This window comes from Oryzias latipes, chromosome 11 (genome assembly GCF_002234675.1).
Source record: "Oryzias latipes chromosome 11, ASM223467v1".
NCBI classification, from domain to species: Eukaryota; Metazoa; Chordata; class Actinopteri; order Beloniformes; family Adrianichthyidae; genus Oryzias; species Oryzias latipes.
The window spans coordinates 9,617,973-9,641,493 of record NC_019869.2 but is presented as its reverse complement, the minus strand read 5'-3'; the positions used below and the strand labels follow the sequence as shown (position 1 = coordinate 9,641,493).

Sequence of the window (23,521 nt, the reverse complement as noted above, 5' to 3'; positions counted from 1 at the left end):
AAGACAAGAGAAGCCGTGTTAAGAAGAACCCATTGATTGAGGTTACAGAACTGTAGAATTTGAGTCATATTTTGTGTTTAATAGTTATAATTCAACAGTGTTAACTGAACTGTGTTAATAAGGACATTTAAATAAGAAAACAGTAAATATAGAAGACTAAACAAACAGAAATGTATTACTGATTTATTTACTTATTGATCTTTTTATTCTCGTATTTCATTTGAATGAGAGTTTTATAAGTACATTTTGTAAAGAAAACGGTTAATAATAAAATATAATTAATAGTATAGTACATGTTCCATACAAATTTATTGGCTCTCAGACACTCACAATTTGCGTGTGTGTGTGTGCGTTGAGGTTGCGGCCCTCCCTCAGCTAGACCCTGCCTTCTGTGGCTGTCAGGTGTTGGGGTCGGCCCCGCACACCTTCTTGAGGATTCGGTCTCTCACACCTGTTCAGCATCCAATCAGTGAACCTATATTACTCCTTCTCGCCCTCCAGCCTTTGTCGGTTCGTCTACTTTCATGAGGGATTCTCCGACCAAAGCCAAGGCCTATGCCAAAGCTCAAGCCAAAGCCAAAGCCACAGAACCAAAGCCACAGAACCAAAGCCAAAAGCCTCAGAACCAAGCCACTAAACCAAAGCTGAAACCACGACAGAACCAGAACCAACGTCAAGGAACCCAAGTCAACACAGAAGAACCAAAACCAACTCCAAAGAACTTAAGCCAAATCTCTCTTCCTCATTCAATAAATCTCACAACTCCAAACTAAATCCCTGACTGCTTTTTGGGTCCTGCTTACACCAAACATAACCGTTGCACCTAAAATGGTGCTACTCTCAAGGTGAATGTTTGTTGGGAAAAAATCCGAAATCGAATTCAAAAAAACAACATCTGAGATTTCATTTTTAGGCCATATCACCCAGCCCTAACAAAAAGTATTCAATAACCACGGTTGTAGCTGTACTATGATTTGAGCCGACCTCTGGATTTATTTGAATATAAGGACAAAGGGCGCTGGCAATCAAATATTTACTTGTGAATATTGAGTTTTAAAAAGTCTTTTAAAAAATCAACAACACAATTCTTTAGCCAAGAAGTCCATCTTTTAAAATCAGAAGGAAGAAAAGGAATTTAGCTCGTTCTCATCTCATTTTTGACCAAAGTACTTGAGGTTACATTTTTATGTAAAAGGAAAAGTTCCTTCTTTTAAATGTTGTAAGTGAATGCTTTATAACATCAGAATTGATGTGGGGACAAACATCCCCAAAGATGTTGACAGATTGGATAGTAAGTGTTGTTTTCCAAGAACAAAACAGGACAATCGTATTGTGTTTCATTTTTTAAATTTATTGCCCTGAAAACAAATTTTGATCCCTTAAAAATGTCTGTTTATGCAAACATTTACAGTTACAAAACATTTAGTTCAGTAAAGAGAAAATCTACGACCATTCAGAGGTTTTTTCTTGGACATTTGAACAGATGATTCATGAACAAAAACTTGAACATTATTTGACACAGTTTGTCTTTTTCCACACAGACTGAACACCAAACATATGATCAGTTTAGTTTTGAACAAGAACCAGAAGAGACCCTCGTGGTTTTAGGAACAATTTTGACGAGACTTACAAACAAAAGAGTATGTGTGCGTACAAGGATAGTCATTCCATTTCTTATTTATGCCATGATTGGTGTGTCCACAGTTTTCAATTTTCTGGTTGTCTGGCTGTGCTAGATCCCAAGCCTGAAAGTCAACTTTGGTCCCATCAGACCACAGCCACCCTCCTTCCTCCTGAGCATCACTGAGTCCAATCCAGGTCGGAGCCTCAGCAGGGTCGAAGTTTTGAATCAGCATCTTGACGAAGGCTTCTTCTTCAACACTGTGGACAGACACCAGGTTGGCATTTTGTGACACACAGTGGAGTTCTGCATTTCCCCAGGTCATTGGTGTAGCGACGTATTTGTAGCAGCGGTCCCCATAGCTGTACCAGAACATGGGACAATTGCCACGAAGCAGCTTCAGCTCCTGTTCATCTGAAGGATCCACAGCCATCAGAGCAAGACCAAGCAAGATGAGGACCAACATGGTGAAGCTTGTCCTGTTATGTTGAAGACTGGATTTGTCTTTCTGGAGTTTTCTGGCTTAGCTGGAGGCTTTTTGGAATCTTTCAGAAAGTCTTTGCTAAAATACAGTTCCACTAGACTCCACCCCTATACAAACACCAAAAAAGGTTATAAAATTAATAACAGCACAGTATTTGATGATGAATCAGCTTTGATAAGCAGATATTATCTCATCTTACTGTAAATTAATAAAAAGGCGTTGTTGTTCTGGCAACTAACGTGAACATTTTTATGACATGAAACAGTCATGAAACTGATAATGTGTTTTTTGTGTGATTGTTAAATGCAGACAAGTTTTGCCATCTATATGAATCGTGAATACAAATAGACATAAAACTATTTCAGAAATCATCACAGCATGTGTGTCAGGAGCTGGTGGTTGAGGACCCCGAAATGCAGGAGACCAGGCTTGGTGAGAGAAAATAAAACATTTAACCCTTGTGCTATCCTAGGCACTTTAACATTGGTAGTGAGGTCATCTAGACCCACTAGACAGTGCTCTGAACCTTTTTTCTTCAATGATTTGTGATCTTCACTGGTGTCCATGGATTACATGAAATCTTTCCACCTTTATCCTCCTTTGTCATGGTAGGGAGAACACGTCAATGGTCATCTTGACCCCATAGGATAGCACAGGGGTTAAATAAAGAACATTGTCCACTATTTGACTTTTGAATTTCCTTTATTAAATATTAACACAGTTCTGTGAAGTGTTTTGCTCATAACAATCTCACCCTCAACACAGACAAGACAAAGGAGATGATAGTGGACAAGAGGAAGGAGAGGAGGAACCCTCGTCAGCTGCTTCTCATCCGGGGTCTGAGAGGGTGAGCAGCTTCAGATATCTGGGGGTCCACCTCAGCCAGGACCTCACCTGGACACTCAACACCTCACAGGTGAAGAAAGCTCATCAGCGGCTGTACTTCCTGAGGAGGCTGAGGAAGTTCTGCATGTCCCCAAAAATCCTCAGCAACTTCTACAGCTGCATGGTTGAGTCCATCCTAACCAGTTGCATCACAGTGTGGTAAGGCAGCTCTACCGCCATGGACCGCAAACGTCTGGAGAGAGTGGTGAAGACTGCATCCAAGATCAGCAGGACTCCTTTGCCCTCACTGCAGAGCATCTACAAGCGTAGGATCCATAGGAGAGTTGCTTCCATCAAGGACCCCACCCACTGGCAACGTGGTTTGTTCACTCTCCTCCCCTCGGGACGGAGGTACAGTAGTGTGAAGTGCAGCAGGACCACCAAACTCCGAAACTCTTTCTTTCCCTCTGCCATCAGACTCCTTAACAGCTGACCCGAGTCTGGAACAACAAACTGTACCTTGCACCTTGCACACCCTCATTGTTCGCTATTGTTTATTGTCACTGTTTTTGCACATTTATAATTTGCAATACATTTTGTGTATTTGTTTGTGTATGTTTTGTGTGAATTTTCAGATGGATTTCCTGTATACTTTTTTGACATTCGGAGCAGACAACAAAGTAACTTTTCCATCACTTACAGACCTGGCAGCAGGAATATCAAACCAGACGCCTTCTCTTGCAAATTCTGTGATTCAGAACATCCTGAGACAGTCACCAGCATCCTTCCTGAAACCTGCGTCATCGGCAATCTGACATGGGATATTGAAAACAAAGTCATTCAGGCTCAAGGTGAGGAACCCAATCATCCTACTCCTCCTAATGGCTTGCTCTATGTTCCCTCATCCGTAAGGTCTGCAGTCATCACCTGCGGCCACACCTCTCGCATCGCCTGTCATGGAGGGGTCACACGTACTCTCAACCTGCTACGTCGAGGTTTCTTCTGGCCCTCCATGAACAAGGACGTCAGAGAGTACATTGCTGCCTGTTCCACCTGTCTACATTCAAAAACCTCCAACTCTCCACCCTCAGGGTTATTGCATCCTCTGTCCACGCCTAATCGTCCCTGGTCCCACATCGCCATCGACTTCGTCACGGGCCTCCCCTTGTCTCAGGGTAACTCAATCATTCTCACCGTGGTTGGCCGATTCTCGAAGTTTGTCCACTTCCACCCTCTCCCTCAGCTGCCCACAGCCATTGAAACGGCAGAGGTCTTGGTTAATCATGTTTTCAGACATCACGGGATTCCATCCGACATTGTGTCCGACCGCCGACCTCAATTTATTTCACAAGTCTGGAAGGCGTTTTGTTCTGCCCTGGGTGCCACCGTCAGCCTAACATCTGGGTATCATCCCCAATCAAACGGACAAGCGGAACGGGCCAATCAGGAGCTGGAAGCTTCCCTCCACTGCCTAGCCGCCCAGAACACCTCCGACTGGTCCAAATATTTGGTCTGGATCGAATACGCCCACAACACAAATCTCTCCTCTGCCACAGGTGTGTCACCTTTTGAGGCTTATCTTGGTTATTTGCCACCTCTGTTCCCATCTCATGAACTAGACCTCACCGTGCCTTCTGTACAAGAACACCTCCAACGTTGCCAGCACATATGGCGCCAAACCCAAGCGGCTCTCCTCCGTTCCAAGGAGAATAACTGCCGTACCGCCAACCGTCACAGGGTGGCAAGTCCCGCCTACCAACCGGGCCAGAGAGTATGGCTGTCTTCCAAGAACATCCCGATCCAGGCTACATCACGCAAGTTGGCTCCCCGTTTTATTGGACCGTTCACCATAGATCGCATCATCAACCCCTCATGTGTCCGTCTTCACCTTCCGGCAGCCCTCAAGGTACATCCATCTTTTCACGTCTCCGAGATCAAGCCTGTTATGGACAGCAGTTTGTGCCCGCCTTCCGCTTCCCCACCACCCGCCCGGCTCATCGACAACGCTCTGGCGTACACCGTCAGCCGCATACTGGACATCCGGCGCCGGGGTCGCGGCTATCAATTCTTGGTGGACTGGGAGGGTTATGGTCCTGAGGAAGGATCCTGGATCTCCCGTTCCCTCATCTTCGAACCCACCCTCATTTCCGACTTCTACCGTGCCCACCCGGATCGTCGGCCTGGACCGCCTAAGGGCGGTCGTTGGGGGGGGGGGGGGGTACTGTCACGGTGCCTCGGTCAGCCCCGCCACCTCAGCTCTGCTCCTGATTCCACCAGCTGTGACCACTTCACCCTCATCAACCTGCCTGCTTTTAAGGAGATCCAGCTCATTCATTCGACGCCAGTTCGTTATCCCTAATGGTGACTACGCATGGTCTGCCTGCTCATGTCTAGCTCCCGTTTGCCTTGCCTTGCCCTCATGCTATGTCTCTCTGTCTCAGGATTCACCAATACGAAGGTCACCTGTGTGGAAGTCTGCTGTCACTCACCTGCAGCCTTGAGGATCCTCGGAGCCGCTCTGCCGCTGAATTACCTCCAGCCTCGCCACGAGCCACGTCTTCATCTGGACCAACATCCTGTTAAAGAATTAATCTTGTCACCTACTCCTGTGATTAAAATCACTAACCAAGCTACTCACCTACCTGATCATTCTGAGTTCCAGCGTCTAGGTCTGTCTTGCCTGAAAACTATGACACATATAGTGTGAAAAAAGCAGATGAAAATCATTAAAATTAGGAAAATATGTTACTGCTAGATAGAATGGCCAAAAAAAACCTTACTAAATACTCTTACTTTGCTCTTTTATATATATTTTTTAATGTTTTTTCACTGTGTGCATGTTTTTATGTATTTTGAATGATTGTTTATGGTACATGTATATTTTGTATTTAATTCATGCTTTGAGGTTTTTAGGTTGACAATTACAACACCTGTCCGTGAACCACAGATGAAAAATAGACCTAGGGCTAATTCTGGTGCATTGCAGCAATGCTTTTAATGTGCACTGTCCCTGTTAAATAAATGAATAAATTAAATAAAAACTAAAAACAAAAAATAACTTTTTTCTATATGATGCAATATTGACTAATAAAAAAATGATACAAGTCATGATATAAAATAAACAAATATAAATAAATGGATAAATACACAACACTCTGTTGTATAAAATGTTTTGTTTGTGAAATGCAATGAGGATATTTTTCCGTGAGTTAACATTTAAAGAAACAATAAAAGTTCAAACCAAAAATAAATCATCTTTCATCACAATGACACAAATGTCAGGCCTGGTTTTAGTTTAAAAGTATTTAGAAAGTTTCTTCCATTAACATATGCAGTTTCCTTGTTATGTTGCTGGTGGTATTATTACTATTTGTCTTCTTTTTGAGATTCTAAACATATTAGAATAACCGAAAAACACGTGGAAAAATCACATCTGCTGGACATCAAAAACATCAGGCTTTTTTAAAGACTAAAACTCTATTTTCATGAACACTTGATGACCCAAAAAGAATGTCTTTTAGGAGCTTTTATTGTAAATGTATGCATTTTTCAATAAACATTTGGATTGTAAAATCTTTATTGGTTGTGTATAAATGCTGTAGTTAAGAAGAAAAGAAAAGCTGTGGGAAAAAAGAGGTAAAAATATACTGAAATTTGAATTTTTAACCTAGAATATGTATATATTCATTTTGTTTTAAAACTATTTTGTTGTTGATGTTAGACAAGATAAATACTCCAATCTCACAGCCAGATGGTAAAAATGTCTAAAGGTCAATAACCGTTTACAGTAAGTACTAAACAATTTTTGTTTCCTCATTTGGTTCCCGTAAAGGCTCTTACATTTTAGGAGCATTCAAGTGTTTTTATGGCATCCAAAGTCAAATTGATTTTAATTCTGCATTAATGCTTTATCTAAGAAACACCCTATATTCTATTATATCAAACATCACAGAGAATCTTGTTTTAGATTTAGATTGCATTAATTTGGTAAGTACTTGAATTAATTTAAATTTTGAATGAATGCATTTCTTTATTTCTTAAATGAGTTTAATACATCTGTGTGATTTTTTTGTTGCTGGATTGTCTACAAATAATGGTTAAATAAACCAAGAGATCAAATCAAATTCTAAGACTTTGTTCTTTTGATTTTTACAGATAACTATAGTTTTAGGTAACATGCAGGTCTGCAGGGCTCTGAAAGCTTAAAGAACTATAGTTCTTGTTTTATCAGTTTGTTTTTTTTAATCAGTTTTTTACAACTTATGCTGAAAACAGAAAATGTCTCATGGACCAATGACCCACTTTGTGGTTTAACACCACTTTGATGTTGGGCTTTTTATCTTTTTAACAAGGTAATAATGTTTTACACTTATATTGTTAATGTAGATATGTTTCACGTGCATTCATCTTCTAATCTGTTCCTGTCCCTTTTTGGGTCATTGGGCTGCTGGAGCCTATCCTGGCGAAGGCAGGGGGCATCCTGGACAAGTCGCCAGTCTGTCACAGGGCCTCAATCACACATCCATACACACTCACATTCACACCTATGGACAATTAGAGTAACAAGCATGTTTTTGGACGGTGGGAGGAAGCCGAAGAAAAAGATTCCCCATTGCTGTTCTGTTTTAGGTCACCCAGCTGGGACCTGAACCAGAGGCCTTCTTGCTGTGAGGCAAGAGCGCTAACCACTGCACCACCGTGCAGCTCCTATACCCCATACAGCACATTTTAACACAAAATGCATATAAACAAACTTAATTAAACTCACACATCGTGAAAAGTAGTTGCACATTATTGTTGCAACCTCCAATGCTTTGAGCTTGAGGTATTATGAGGTATTATGAAGTAACGAAGGCAGAGTGGCACAAACAAACTTCACATTGATCTGAGCTCTGTGCAGAGCTAAAGTAAGCTGTGGTTGATTGAATAACTAAGAGTCAGGTGGGCAGCATCCAGGAAGTGTGGTTAGAACTCTGGAGATGGTTGCTGCTGGTGACCAGAGAGGGAGACAGAACTCTAAATTCTGACAAGCAGCATGTTTCCAATCAGGACTTCAAATGATAAAGTTCATTAAGTTTATCACTGTAGTCATTCTCCAGTTAGCAGGTCTTTTCTTTCAATTACAATTTCATTTTATGAAAGTGTTTTTTTGCTATTATCAGCAGTTTTCTAGCTTTTTTACATCTTGGATTTCTGCTGGTGCATTTTGGTTTTGACTCATTTTTATTTGTATTAAGTTAGAACAGATTGACATCTCCATTTTTTGTCAGTTAATGACTTTTTTTCTTTAATCACAGGTTTCGCTATTTAAGCTACAATCTGCATATGTTTATTAAAATGAAAAGTGTTATAAGCTTGTCGTCATTGATTTTACCCTCCTCTTTGTTCCTGCCTGAATCCAGCTTATCACCCTTATTACTCATTTATGTGCAACATTTTTGTACACATTTGCACATAAATGTTATGCTTTGATTATTTTCTATGAAAAAGGCAAACTGCACAAGAAATGAACAAAGTGTCGTCAATGTGATAGTTTAAAGTTTGAATGCAGGACTCTTCTAAGTTAAGTGCAGGAGATGATTGTTGGGAACAGATACAACTAATAGTTACTATAAACCTAAAAAAATAATTACTTTGTTAAACCATTATTGTTATGATTTTGTCCACCATATTCAAAACAAAAGCAGTTTTCTTATAATGTCCTTTGAAAATGACAACATATCTTTTCTATCTTCTACAGCTGGCTGTTACTTTTACTATTAAATATTTTTTAGAGCTATAGTGACCCACAACAAGATGGATTCCTTTTTGTGAGAACGTAACTTGAAAATCTGGCATCCAGTCATGAAAGCAATACTAACTTTCATGTGTTACTTTACACATTTTATCTTTTACAACTTAGTGGTTGTTGTAAAGAAAATAAATGAAATGGTGTAAATATGATCATTATGATGAGCATTCTATGAAATGTTTTGAAATCATATAAATAAAAACCCACAGTTTTTCTGAAACATTTTAGTTTGTTTAAATTCATTTATTTGATCATTTGTCAGATGTTTCAGTGTTGAATTAAAGGGTGGGACTATTCAACTTAATGTAATTTGTAAAGAAAGATTGTGATTTCTCCTGCTCACAGGCTAAATAAAGCAGCCCAGACTACAGAGAAACACAGATTGAAAGTGGATGGAATTGGATCCGATCAGCATTCAATGTTTCCGAGATGCACAAAGAAAAGGGAATTTTTCCGAGCAGTTTATGTCATTCCATCTCCTGAAAAACCCCCAGTTGGTCACTGCGCAGTTTTCTGGACCGTTGAAGTTGTTTGGCTACTGATATAGTATTATTTTTTAATCATATCAATGACTTTTATAAGTAACATAATTTGCATATATTTTGGATACTTCATTGCCATGTTGATTTCTAAAAGTTATTTTTAACAAAAAATAATTTAAGCAATTTTCTTTGTCATGTGCTTTATTGATACTTCAAGATTCTTAATCCTGTCTGATAAAAGCTAGGAACCGGATATTGATAAATCATGTAATAAAATGGTTACGGTAGAACAGGGGTGGGATTATATAAGTTCGCTTCCTTCCACTCCCTTTCAAGCAATATTTATTAATATGTCTAATTATCCTAAGTTTGATTAGTTATTGTATGAATGTTTAACTGATGATTGCATTGTTTTTGTATATTATTTGTATTTGATTGCTTGAAATAAACCATTTAAAAAAAATCATCTTTCTGGTCAGAGGTGAACATTTTTAAATTTATGATATAACATAGTCATAAACAGTTGATTATTCTATGACAGAAAAAGAAAAGTTGTTCTACCTGGATGAACTCTTTACAGAACATGAGCAGGATGTTTCTACGGAGCCCGTGTCCTGACATTAAAAAATTAAAATATATCTCTTTCTCACAGATTAATATCTTGTTCCCACAAATTAATATCTTGTTCGCACAAAAAAATATTCTGTTCCCACAAGATACCATTGCGTTCCTCGAAAGGATTAATTTGTGCAAACGAAATAATTGATTCGTGCGAACGCAATAATTATTCACGTCATAAGTCATTCATAAACACGGATATGCTCTCCGTCCGGCAGCAAAAGCCACTTTCAGTGGTAACTTCCATGTCTCTGTGACCCACATTCGTTCAAGAAAGGTAAAAGAAAAACAAGAATGATCAATTTATTATTGTCTCAATGAATATAAAAAACATTATCATAATATTTATGATACCTAGGCTTGCTGCTTTGCCATACGATTCACCGGACATAGCTTCTAGCTCCGCTGCGGAGCTCTTTTGCTTGTCATGCCGGCATTCGGGAAGTTGGCTGGCCGGTAGACAGACAGCCAGCTGATATTCTAGTCGAATAAAGGAATAATAATATTCAGGACTTGTCTTTTATAAACATACTCTTTAGCAGTCGCTTCACATTCAAAGGCTAGTAGGCTACGTGCTAACTAACTAGCCGATCATTTATCCTGTTATTCACGTCATAGATTTACAGCAGATACCTTCACATTTCTGTCTGTGTGTTTCTCATTACATTTAAGACTCTGAGGATGTTTAGAGATCAGATTTATTTATTTTAAAAAGCGCAAAAGCATCGGTAATCACGTTTATTTACATCCTGGTACGCTCTCCGTCCATCTTGCTGCAAAGGCCGCTTTCTGCCGCTACTTCCGCGTCTCTGTGAGCATTCAATAGGGGTAAAAAATAAAAGCAATAATGATCGATCTATTATTGTCTCTATGAAAATCAGAAAAATATCATAAGATTAGGCTGGCTGCTTCGCCTGCCGAACTTAGCTCTTAGCTCCTAGCATCACAAACATGGCTGCGAGCAATATCCAGTCATGCATCACGCATACCCAAAATGCATTTTGACCAATTACCGTGTCCTTGTAACTAATGTGTCACAACAAGACCAATGATTGACTGGTTGTCTATAAAAAAGGCAAACTGCACAAGAAATGAACAAAGTGTCTTCAATGTGATAGTTTAAAGTTTGAATGTAGGACTCTTCTCAGTTAAGTGCAGGACATGATTTTTGGGAACAGATAGACTGAATAATTACTTTAAACCTAATAAATAATGACTTTATTAAACCATTATTGTTATGATTTTGTCCACAAGTTTCAAAACAAAAACAGTTTTCTTATAATGTCCTTTGAAAATGACAACATCTCTTTTAAAGCTTCTACAGCTGGCAGTTACGATTACTATTTAATATTTTTTAGAGCTACGGTGAACCACAAGATAGATTCTTTTTGTGAGAACATAACTTGAAAATCTGGCATCCAGTCATGAAAGCAATACTAACTTTCATGTGTTACTTTACACATTTTATCCTTTACAACATTGGTGGTTGTTGTAAAGAAAATAAACGAAATGGTGGAAATATGATCATTATGATGAGCATTCTATGAAATGTTTTGAAATCATATAAATAAAAACCCACAGTTTTTCTGAAACATTTTAGTTTGTTTAAATTCATTTATTTGATCCTTTGTCAGATGTTTCAGTGTTGAATTAAAGGAGGGGACTATTCAACTTAATGTAATTTGTAAAGAAAGATTGTGATTTCTCCTGCTCACAGGCTAAATAAAGCAGCCCAGACTACAGAGAAACACAGATTGAAAGTGGATGGAATTGGATCCGATCAAGATTCAAAGTTTCCGAGATGCACAAAGAAAAGGGAATTTTTCCGAGCAGTTTATGTCATTCCATCTCCTGAAAAACCCCCAGTTGGTCACTGCGCAGTTTTCTGGACCGTTGTAGTTGTTTGGCTCTCCTCTGTTCCAGTTCTGGTAGTTGTCTATGGTTCTGTCAGACCACAGCCACACTCCTTCCTGCTCAGCATCAGTGTAACCGATCCATGTGGCTCTCTCGTTGGTGTCAAAGTTTGATATTAAAAATTTGACATATCTCTGCTCTTCTGGACTGTGGATGGACACCAGGTTCAGTCCTTCAGACACACAGTCGCTTTCTGCTTCAGTCCAGGTCCTTTGTGTGGCGAAGTACCTGTAGCAGCGATTTTGAAAGTAGAATGAGAACTCTGGACAGTTTCCACTCTCTAGTTCCACTCCATCTGAAGGAGACACAGCCATCAGTGCAAGACCAACCAAGAAAAAGACAAACATGTTGGAGCTTCAGGCGTAGATCTACAGAGGGAAGCTTTAACGTCTCTTGTTGGAGTTGATTTGCACGGATTGAGATTCCAAAGATTGATGGATGCAAAGAATGAGCTGCTTCCTTATATTCTTCAGGGAGTCTCTCCACCCATCATCCACACCCCAAAATGTTTCAAAAGCACACAACAGAACATGATCTGATTATAAATTTAGCAAAGATTGTAGAAGTGGCCTATTTTTTTGATGATGCAAAGTCTGTTATCTATCTCTAAAAAACAACCAGAACATCAAACTTTGTTTTCTGCTGACCCACACAATCTTTAACATGATCCAGTATATTGAAAGGTTCTGTAATGCTACGATGTAGCAATCAGTAAAAAGGAGGACAGCAGCCATCTGAGAAAGAACAGGCCACTCCTGCTGTCCTGAACAGAGAGTCCCTGTTAGAAGTTCAGACCATAGTTTCAGTTACAATCGCTGGTTCCACTAAGTTTGGAAGATTTCTGGCAAGTTATAGATGATGGTCAACATCATCATCATCATCCGCTTGATCTATAACTTTAACACAATTCAAATTGAATAAAGCACTGTGCATTAAAAACTACCGGTAAACATAATTTTTTTTTAAGAGTGACGTTAGAGCAAAATACACAAAAGCATGAAGGTCAGAACATAATTAAAGAAAAAAGAAAACATTGAGGGTAAAAACATTAAACACTATAAAACTTTATTATAAAATAACAGATGAAAATATCATATGTAATTAAAACTAGGCAATAAAAATGAGACTTAAATTGAGTTTTAAAATTGGACGGGGAAGATGATTGTTTTATCTGTAGCAGCAATGCGTTCATACGAAGCCCGTGTCCTGACTTGGGTAAAAGAATGACTCCCACAAAATAATTTTGTGACATTTTACACACCCCGTATGTTCCAGCGGAAATAAACTTAAATGCTTCCGGTGATATATTTACTGTAAATAGGACAAGTGAGTATAAGTAATTGTAATAATATTAATAAAACAGCTTTTGCTGAGTATCGTACTGGATATATTTCCCAAAATTGCAATGGAAACACTTTTTTCAAATTAACCCTTGTGCTATCCTAGGCACATTAATGTTGGGAGTGGGGTCATCTAGACCAGTGTTTTTCAACCTTTTTTGATCCACGGCACACTTTAACCTTGACAAAAATCCGGCGGCACACCAGCATCCCAAAAAAAAAAAAAAAGCTCATAGTCTGTTTTGATCTACAGCCCCCCCTCCCGGCAATCTGACGTGCATTTTAGTGATAATTGTGGCAGAAAAAGCAGGAAGTTGCAGATGTTTTTTCTAAAAGATGTAATAAAAGTTAAGTTACATACAAACTGTATGTTCGTTGTGGTTTCAATCCGTGTAACAAGGACGACTCATTGTACGCTGAGGTGCTGTCCCTTTAAGCCAATGCATCACGGGAGATGTAGTGGGAGCCAGTTTAGCTCGTGCTGGTTTGCGGCGCCTTCCGTCCGTGAAACCCGGGTTCGACTCCGGGCTGCTCCCTGTTCCCTTCTCTACCTCTGCCGGTTCCAAGCCCGGTTTGAGAAGGTTGCGTCAGGAAGGGCATCCGGCGTAAAACATTGCCAAATTTACCATGCGACTCGTTCGCTGTGGCGACCCCTGATGGGAGAAGCCGAAAGTGGAAGATCACGGGAGATGTAGTGTGATAACGGCGAGAAAACGGCAGAAAGACTTGCGTCTCTGAGCTTCATTGTTTTGTTCACTTGTTCCACGGTCTGATACCGGATTCTGTGGAAAGCTACACCGCTAAAGACGAGCTTTAGCTGGTGTTTTTGTGGGAAATGAGTGAGTTATGAGCTAAATTGGAACAAGGAAGTGAAGACTTTTAACACTTCTGATTGGTCAGACTGATGACATGTGATTAAGCCTTCAAGAATGATTGGTGGAGTCGTGGAGACAGTAAAAGCTGCGGGACTTTTCAGAAAACAGTTATAGCTGCAGGTAAATCGCGGTGCCGTCATTCTTATCAAAATGTCTTTAATAGAATCAATTAAACACAAAGAAAAAAGTATTTTATGATCTTTCATATTCCTAACTACTCAGTGTTTTATCAGGACCTGTTTGGATGAACAAAAAGCTGATTTCCTGGAGATAGTTAATGTTTTTAGATTAGTTAATGAGGGCAATTTTCCACGGCACACTTGACCATCTTTAGTGTGCCGCGGCACACTGGTTGAAAAACACTGAACTAGACCCACTAGACAGTTCTCTGAACCTTTTTTCTTCAATGATTTGTGATCTTCACTGGTGTCCATGGATTACATGAAATCTTTCCACCTTTATCCACCTTTGTCATGGTAGGGAGAACACGTCAATGTAAGGGTGGGGTCATCTAAGATAGCACAAGGGTTAAATGAGTCTGAGGACTTCATGTGGCTGACAACTTCTTCTAAAGAGGACAGACTCACAGACTCAAACTGCTCTAGTCCAGCTGAGGGGGAAACAGACTCAGTGCACTTGAAAGTGGGAGTTGAGATGTTTGCTCTGTTATTGACTTGTATCAATAAAATAAAACTTAAATTGTTGCATGATCCAGATCATGCTCCCTGATCAACAGACTGTGGGGTGTTCCATGCTAAGACTAAGGCCTGGGCTTCAGAAAATCTTTCACCATCTCCCTGGTATTCATCAATTTGTCTGGCAAGTCCGGCCAGTGGGCCGAATGCAGCCAGCATTCAAATTTCCACCAGTCTGCAGGCTCCTGAGATAAAATCAATAATTTCATATATATCATATCTCCAGCATTTTCTATGTATTGCGTATAATTGTATAATTTCTTGATTTCGTTTGGCTAATTTACGTTTTAATCTGTGGCAACACTGACACTTTCTAGCTCATTTTTAAAATGCAGAAAGTTTGGACTCCACGTAACCCTTGTGCTATCCTAGGCACTTTAACATTGGGAGTTGGGTCATCTAGACCCACTAGACAGTGCTCTGAACCTTTTTTTCCAATGATTTGTGATCTTCACTGGTGTCCATGGATTACATGAAATCTTTCCACCTCTATCCACCTTTGTCATGGTAGGGAGAACACGTCAATGTAAGGGTGGGGTCATCTAAGATAGCACAAGGGTTAGGGGCAGGTGGATGGATCTCCACTTTTTGGTTAAACCCCTAATCAGTCACCTGAGCACTTTGTCTTCCCCATCTGTGATTCAACCCATAATGCAACATTCATCAGGAGATATTAACACATGGCTGGACTCTAACTTTGACATATAGAGTAAACAGGACCAGAGAGAACACAGTTCCTTGGCTTGCAGAAACTCTATTCTGATGATTTCAGCCCAACCTGCAGACTCCAACTCACACTAATAAGTGTCAGACCACCCCTCTGGTACTTTTCCTCAGGCTGGATGGTATAAGAAGGATTTATCCCTTATGCTATCTTAGATGACCCCCCTTACATTTACGTGTTCTCCCTACCATGACAAAGGTGGATAAAGGTGGAAAGATTTCATGTAATCCATGGACACCAGTGAAGATCACAAATCATTGAAGAAAAAAGGTTCAGAGCACTGTCTAGTGGGTCTAGATGACCCAACTCCCAAGGTTAAAGTGCCTAGGATAGCACAAGGGTTAAAAATATGGTCTGGAACCAAGAATCATTTTCCAGTCATTTTAAAACATCTTAATTTTAAAATATCTAATCTATTATTTCTAAAAATGTACATTCAATGTTTACCATGCTGTGGGTGCTGCAGTTTTCAGCGCTGTTGCCTCACTGCTGGGAGACTGTGGTTCAAATCCCAGCTGGGACCTTTCTGTATAGAGTTTGCATGCTCTCCTCAAGCAAATGTGGGTTTTCTACTTCATGCCATAAACTGTTAATGAAGGTTACTAAATGTTTTCAAAGTTTGAGTGGTGACATGTTCAGGGGGTACCCTGCCTTCACACTACAGTAGTTGGGATAGGCTCCAGCAACCCTGTGATCCAAAGAGGGACTCAATGGCTGCTCATGGATGGTACGTAAAGTTGCACCTCTTCACCTGCTGTAATCCTCTGCTTGAAGTGAATTCCGCAAGGTGACATATTAGCCTGGCACCGTCTGCTGGACTAAAGATATGATAATTCATTAAACTGACCTCAGATTACCTTAAAAGTAATAATTAATAAAAAATATATAGAATTGATTTTCTTCATTTAATTTGACTTGATTCACATTTAATCAGTCAAGTAGACTTGTCCTCAAAGACTTAAGGACCCACTCCAATGAAAATAGTTTTTTGTGTTTTTAACATGTTCTTGAGGCATTTTTCTGAACATGGAGGACATATTTAGAGAGAAAAATGTTTCAAAATAATAGTACAAAATACCTTAAAGACAATCAAATTTTTACAATGAATAACCAACACAGAAGCAATCTGTCCTTTTAAACGAACAACCTGACCTTATTTACACACATCCTGTACAACAGAAAAGTGTGGATGACGACAAAAGAGATTAGAACTTGGAACAATCAGCTCCATGCTGAAAGGATACTGAAGTAAAACTACTGGACAAAGGAAAATAGTAATTATGGCCTAACGGTGACATTTCTTTATAACCAAGTCGTGTTCTACCTAAAAGAATTAACGGTAAGTAATAAAATCAGTGGTATGAGGGAAAACTTTCCATAGAAGTTAGTATTTGTAAGTTAAAACCGCAGAAATATAAAATGTCAAGCTTTTCCTTGAAAGTAGATTCAAATGACTGTGATATTTAAATCTAAACGTTGTAAGATATTATACAATCTTTAAATGACAAACTTTAAGTATAAGACTGATCTCCTTTTTGCTTTAATTTTAATTGTTTTTATCTTATTTATCCATTTGTAGTTAATGTATAGATGCTTAGATAGTTTCCCCTTTGTGGGATCAATACAGTTCTGTTCTATTCCATTTTATTTGCTTGGTGTATTTCTAATTGGATGTGCCGCAATTTGTTTTATTCCCGTGGAAGGACAACTGAGAAGCTCACAGAAGTTCCCCAGTTCTTTTAACTAAGTTTTAAATAAATCTTTTGTTCATTTTTAGTGGATAAACCCCTCCGTTGATGGAAATACCAATCAAACACTTCAATATAACCTAAATTCAGTATATAAGCTGGAAATAAATTCAGGCATCAAGGGGTTGTTAAAATGTTTAGAGATATGGAAAACAGCAACAAAAAAAGGCCGCTCCCTTATAAGTGTCACATAAAACCTATAATTTATTCATTTTCAGTAAAATTTCAACATAGTAAAACACAGCTTTAGAAAAGACGAGGGGCTTCAGCGGACTGAAGGCTGGGTGAGGGAGACATATTGCTTCGTGTGTGACCGCATTTTCATTAACAGATGAATTACAACAAACTAAACATGAGCATATATTTACACAACAATATTACAACGCTTTCAACGTGTGTCCTTTCTCCTATTGTGACCTTTTTGTCTAGTCATGCAAAAAATTTTACACAAAATGTTTAAAAAAGAAAAAAGAAAAGAAACAAAGTGCAGTTTTCCTCCGACTTCCAAACTAGAATATGGTCACACTCCATCGCTCTTCTGTTGTCCTCAAGTGGCCATGAAACACAACAACACCTCCACATCTGCTGAATCTTCTTCAAACATGGCACTAAACAAGACATTTGTCACCAAAAAAATAATTTCAATATCTAACTATCAAAACAACTAGTTCATTCTTTAAAAATGATGCCATTTGTGTTTGCACATCATGTACAGTCATTTAGGAACAAATGATAGCTCTAAATATCACCACTGATGTGGCTTTACACCGTATGAGGAGCAAATAAATCATGATTTCCCATAAAACAGAAAAATTTACTTTACATTTATGTTCAATGCATTCCGTTCCAATGCTTAAGGAGGAAAAATGTCAGAATACTTGAGCGATATCCCTCAAAAACCTCTTCAGTTTTGGACTTTTTACTTTTATGAAATATTAAAGGGACTTTTTAAAGGTTAAACAATGCCTGGGAGTGCAAAAGTAAATTTGAACTTTAGCTTTTTATTTTGCTTAATGTAAATCAACGACACTTCCTTGAAGCAGGTCTTCTGTTTAAAACATTGCACTTTATCCCAAAAACCGCCCCATACGCATCGGAAAAACAAAAAGTAGCGGCAGAGAAACACATTGGTAATGAGAGTAGGAAACCAAACACAAATTATTAGCTAAAATTGTAAAAAACTTTACAATGTTTGGCTGAAAATGTATTTATAACAACCTTTTCTGATTTCCAGAATGATCCCCACATTTGTCAAAATGATTAAATTATTATTTCAGACAGATATTGGGCTTTACCATCAGCTATAGGTGGTTATGGACAAAGATTTTAGAAGATATTAGCAGAAATGTGGTAACTAATGACAATGATGCACAGATGAGGAGTGGTTAAGGAATAATGGCTCATACAGGAAACAGGACTGTGTTGTTGTCCTTCCTTTTTCCAGTCCTATTCTGAATGGGGTCTCACAGTTTCTAGAAATCTATTTTTTTTTTCAGTCAGCATATATTTTAAATCTACACACAAACTTTGTGGAACAAAGCTGCTATTAATGTGTATCGAATGAACTCCGTTACACCAACAAAACATTTCAAGGACACACAAAAAACAAAACAGAAGCTGCTTTTTACAGAGGTTGTGTTTCCATAGCAACCACACATGGCATACAATCGAGCGGAGAATCGGATGGACGAGTAGACGTCATTGCAGTGCTTATTCCAAGAAGTCGTACGTGACGATTCCTATGAAAAAAAAAGAGTAGCCGTAGAAAAACACAGCTGTGCTGAGGAAGTCAACGTGACATTTGGCACTGAAAACTGTACAATCCTCGTCTCTCAGCATCTATTCACATTAAGACATCGTAGAGAATCGTGGATAGAGAGTATTTGGCCAAAGGTCGAGCAGGAGAGCTTTAAAAGGGTCAACATGGATCACTCAGCAAACTGTTCCATTAACAAAGGGTTGTTGATCGTGTGGCTGCAGAGATTTTTCTGCAAGGCTCTAAAACAAAAGCTTCTCAGGAAAAGTTACCACTGAAATTATGTAGAAATGATTAAGTCTTTGTTGGCAAAAATAAAGAAACATACCGATCAACAAGTCAATAAATAACAAATCTATTTTTACAAGAACAAAAAATAAGTCTACACTTGGTTTGACAGGTACTGTACCAAAAAAGAAAAGAAAAAGCAAAGCCTCCTCAGGTTCAGTTTGGCAAATCTTCATCTTCCTCCACAGGTCTGTAGAAAGCTCACCGGCTTCACACCACCAATCCTTTACAAGCACATTTTCACTGTGAGACTCTTCATGGCCTTGGTCAGAGCGCCCTCTACTGTCACTGTAGGCTGATCTTGCCAGTGTTTTGATTGTTTGCTGAAAAACGTCACACCTGCTGGCGCAACTGGTGCGCCCGTGCGTGAGCGCGTTTAGGCGCGCGGCTCCAGCTTGTGCGACAGTTTGAAGAGCGTCTGCTGATTGTCGATGATGTGCAGACAGTGCACGCTCGCTCGCACATCTGCACTGTCCACTCCAATCACCTCGTTACCTAGGAGACGAACAGAAAAAAACAAATCAAACGGAACATTTTTCTGGAGGACTGAAGAATTCATCCATCCAACACAAACAGGAAGTAGCACTGCTACTTTGATGAAACACTTTACTGGTATGAATGCAACACAAACTTTAATGCAGATTACTCAGAATAGAATGTAACCAAAATAAAAAATCCAATATTTTTGCTCATTTTCTTTGCAAACTTCAGAACCTCGGAAAACTGAAATTACTGCAATCCAGAGCTTTATCACAATAAAATCATTTGGTCCAGTTTCTTACAGACCAAAATTCAACGAGAGCAACACAGTCCCACCTCAATGTCTACAAAAAATACACAATATTTGTATTTGAGGACCCATTAAGTTGTGCATTTATAATATGTTGCCCTTTAATATGTACAAAAATTGAATTATAACAGATATATATATATATTTTTCCTTGTATGCCTATGATTTAGAATACTTATTATGGTATTATTTTCATGTGTGTGTAGATGTACGTATACATATATGGGGTATTTCTTTATTTGTTTGTCTTCTTTGGGTTTTTTTTGTTCGAAATAAACCAATTTCAATGGCAAATTTTAAAAAATATCTTTTCAACTACACAACAATAAGGGTTTTATGACTGTGGAATTTCAAATTTATCTCCTTTTATAAATGCTTTACTGTTTGAAAAAGTGCAAATAAAAATCATAGAGGGTCGTAAGGAGGAGGAGCCACATCTAAAGGAGAGTTTGTATTTTTTCTTGATGTTCGTGTAGCCACCTTAAGGGACGTCATGAAAATGGAATGTACCATTGTTGTTCATGTCACAACGTTGACAGGTTGTGCAAAAGACCACGGGAGCTCAGCAGAGAGAAAAAGTCAAGATGGCAGCTAGAAAAACTCAAGAATGTTCAGATTCTGGGGCTCCAACAGTGTCCGTCACTTTATTAATGGTTATCAACCTCATACAACCCGGTTGGACGGCTACTGCCTCAAATTATACATAAATAAAACAGAACCTGCACAACCCGATTATCACAATCACCAATAAAAAAGAGCTACAGCACAAGCCCCAAGAGCGCTTCAGTCCCGTGACGCAGAAAACGACTACCTCATCATTAAAGGACACTTGAGAGTCCCAAAAGAGCTACTCTCTGCCTTGACTATTACAATATAGTGAGTGTGTCGTGAAGTATTTGTCTAGGTAATAGAAGATACACGCACGTCGTACGGCGCCCTAATGCCGCACTATAGTTGTTCATGACTGACCGCATGCAACTGCTGCTGCACTCATTGTCTGTTTGATGCCCACACAAATCACGGTCTGATTGTCTAATTTCCCAAATTCTAACAGCCAAGACGTATTTATTACTTGAACAGCACTAACAGGATCCCTGCGCGAGGATTTGGGGGATTGACGACACACCTGCGTCTCACCTACCTTATCCTTACTGACTCTTAAGTGTTGTTTAAGTGTTCTCTATGCGTCGCCTGCAGCATGCCCATAGTATAAATGTGCAGGAACATTTTTGCACTACGGGCTTACCTAGCAGTCTACATTCATCTTAAAATTGCCACCTGTGTGTGCCCCATACAGGTTTGCCCATTTTTTGGCCCGTAGACCACCACCCATAAGGGGAGATGTCACTAAGACCTCCAATAAATCAACTTTGCTCAGATACAACATGGCTCACCTGCTTGATCACTTTGGCAGTGGCGAATATTTCTCACTGTGTCTGCAATCATGTGCTGTCAGTTTGAAAAAGAAAGAAAAAATTGCATCAATAAAACGCTGCCTGAATGTTAAATCGTTAAATCAGCTAAAAACGATTTATACACATTAAAAATGACTAAACAACTTTGACTTGTCTTACCAGTTTTTCAAAGTTGACCAGGTTGTCATGGAAGGTCTTGTTTCCCTCGTGGATAAACGTGATATCTAAAAACAGAAAAGATGCTCAAAATGATCAACTTCCAGACTGACATGTTTAACAGAAACAAGTGAATTTCGGGTTTTTGGAAACCTTTCAGAAGAAGAGGCATAAAGGGGATCTTAGGAGGTTTCATCCTTTTGAAGGCCTCTCTGTACGCTTTGTGGTTAAGAGATGGATCCTAAAGGAGTTTATAAATCAGCTTAAGAACAATGTGGTGCTGAATATGGTATTATTTCGTTTTACATGTATCTGTTCTCACTGTGATGAGCTCCAACTCAGAAAAAAGCTTCTTGAACTTGCCGGGACATTTCTGAAAGAGAAGATTTCACAGCGTTGGAGTGAAAATCCAAACTGTGATTTTAAAGAAACGCATAAAAAGACGTCCTCACCTCCCATGTTTGGTTTAGTCTGCTGACAGCGGCCGTGTTGAGACCCATGATGATGGCAAATGCAGAATTCAGATTTCTTTGGGCTTTACAGCTACATAAAAAAAAAACATTTTGGATGAAACCAAACACATTTTTCTTTTTCTTTCCAGTAATCCTAATTTATGTGTGGATTTTTCTCACTGGGCGGCGATCTTGATGAACTTCTTGAGCAGCTGGACTCTCTTGTTGAGGGACACGCACATGAGCACCTCAGACATGACCCACTGCTGGACCTCGTTGCAGCGCTGCAGCAGTAAAGAGAGCGCCGCTGTGTGGCCGCTGCCAGGAGGGCGGCTGAGAGTGTAGTACACCAGCTCCTGCTGCAAGTCCAAATGCAGACGGAGTGGAAAAAGATTAAAACTAACTGTAAGAGCTGAATCAACAAAATGAAAACATAGAAATAGAAAGAATACTTTTCTTTAACCACAAATATTCTACTTGAGAAATAACGAACCACTGACTGTCAAAGACAATAATAGCAGCGTTCTGAAAAGGGCTGCCATAAGATTTAGTCACATGAACCCCTATGGGTGGTTGATCTGTATGGGTGCTGCAGGTTTTTGGGTTGTCCGGGCCGGGTTGTGGTAGGGGTTCCCTTGAGGCCCTTGCGGCCACCTCAAGGGACATCATGAAAATGGAATGTACCATTGTCATTCATGTGGCAAGTGTAGAGTGAAGGATTTGCAAGGATAATGTCAGTTCCTAGCGATGTAACGATTATTTGATGAATCGATTTCTATTCCTAAGATCCAACCATATTGATCTGTCTGAAACTTAAACGAACAATACCATTACAAAATAAATTCCCGATGAGATAAATCCATAATCAGATCAATATTAGAAAATACCATTAGGACTGAGACATGGTAGGTTTATTTTACCATCAGATCCAACTGGACTGATCTGTCTGAGGCAAGCTGTCATTCGAATGGGCTTATGCCATGATAAAATCCCTTCAAAATGAAATAAATCCATCTATAACTGACAGTAGGTTTGTTTTACTAAAACATAAAAATGACCAATGACAGTGGACAACATACACGTGATGTCAGCAAAAAATGATCAGTCCAGTCCATCATTCCAGTTCAATGTGTGGAAATACTTTGAATTTAGCAAAGATGTGTGTTCAAGTGAGGTAGAATGTTCAAATAATGTTCTATTTGGATTATTTGGATGTGGAAAAACAACATTGGACTGAACTTGAAGAAAATAAAATGTGAATGGATTTGTCATTGATTCTTGTTTTTTTTTGTTTGTTTGTACACATATTTAATTTACACTTGATTATCTTGAAGAAATATACGGAATCTGGAAAACTTCCCCTGCACTGTTCAGTGCCAGGGTATTTATCTCCAAATCACACAGGTTGAGGTTTTGGCTAAAGATGTCCTGGATCCACTTTAGGTCAGTGAATCGGATCCTTGAAAATAAACAAATATCAGCTATGAATCGTATTGTCAACCACAAATTATGATTTGAATTGAATTGTTAAAATGAATCGTTACACA

The 23,521-nt window shown here is 39.1% G+C and overlaps 3 protein-coding genes across 3 annotated transcripts in view; all 3 read right to left on the bottom strand.

Moving 5' to 3' along the window:
* Positions 1 to 1,336: 1,336 nt before the first annotated feature.
* On the bottom strand, positions 1,337 to 2,167 carry LOC101166397 (type-2 ice-structuring protein-like). The gene has a single exon (XM_004073991.4). It carries the CDS (start codon positions 2,085 to 2,087, stop codon positions 1,605 to 1,607), a length of 483 nt encoding a protein of 160 aa, XP_004074039.1. The 5' UTR covers positions 2,088 to 2,167; the 3' UTR covers positions 1,337 to 1,604.
* A 6,900-nt stretch (positions 2,168 to 9,067) lies between these two features.
* Positions 9,068 to 12,403, bottom strand: LOC111948231 (ladderlectin-like). The gene is given in 2 exon segments (XM_023960214.1): positions 9,068 to 9,248; positions 11,721 to 12,403. Coding segments are annotated over 2 exon segments (543 nt in total). The 5' UTR covers positions 12,083 to 12,403.
* A 4,894-nt stretch (positions 12,404 to 17,297) lies between these two features.
* LOC101166146 (rap guanine nucleotide exchange factor 5) overlaps positions 17,298 to 23,521 on the bottom strand; it is a 54,729-nt gene continuing 48,505 nt past the window's right edge. Inside the window, exons 20-26 of the mRNA XM_011480813.3 lie at positions 22,155 to 22,333; positions 21,975 to 22,065; positions 21,845 to 21,895; positions 21,676 to 21,763; positions 21,526 to 21,590; positions 21,346 to 21,400; positions 17,298 to 19,656 (exon numbers count right to left, since the gene is read on the bottom strand). Coding sequence (XP_011479115.1) covers positions 19,538 to 19,656; positions 21,346 to 21,400; positions 21,526 to 21,590; positions 21,676 to 21,763; positions 21,845 to 21,895; positions 21,975 to 22,065; positions 22,155 to 22,333 — 648 coding nt within the window. The 3' untranslated portion in view covers positions 17,298 to 19,537. The remainder of the gene's footprint in view (positions 19,657 to 21,345; positions 21,401 to 21,525; positions 21,591 to 21,675; positions 21,764 to 21,844; positions 21,896 to 21,974; positions 22,066 to 22,154; positions 22,334 to 23,521) is intronic.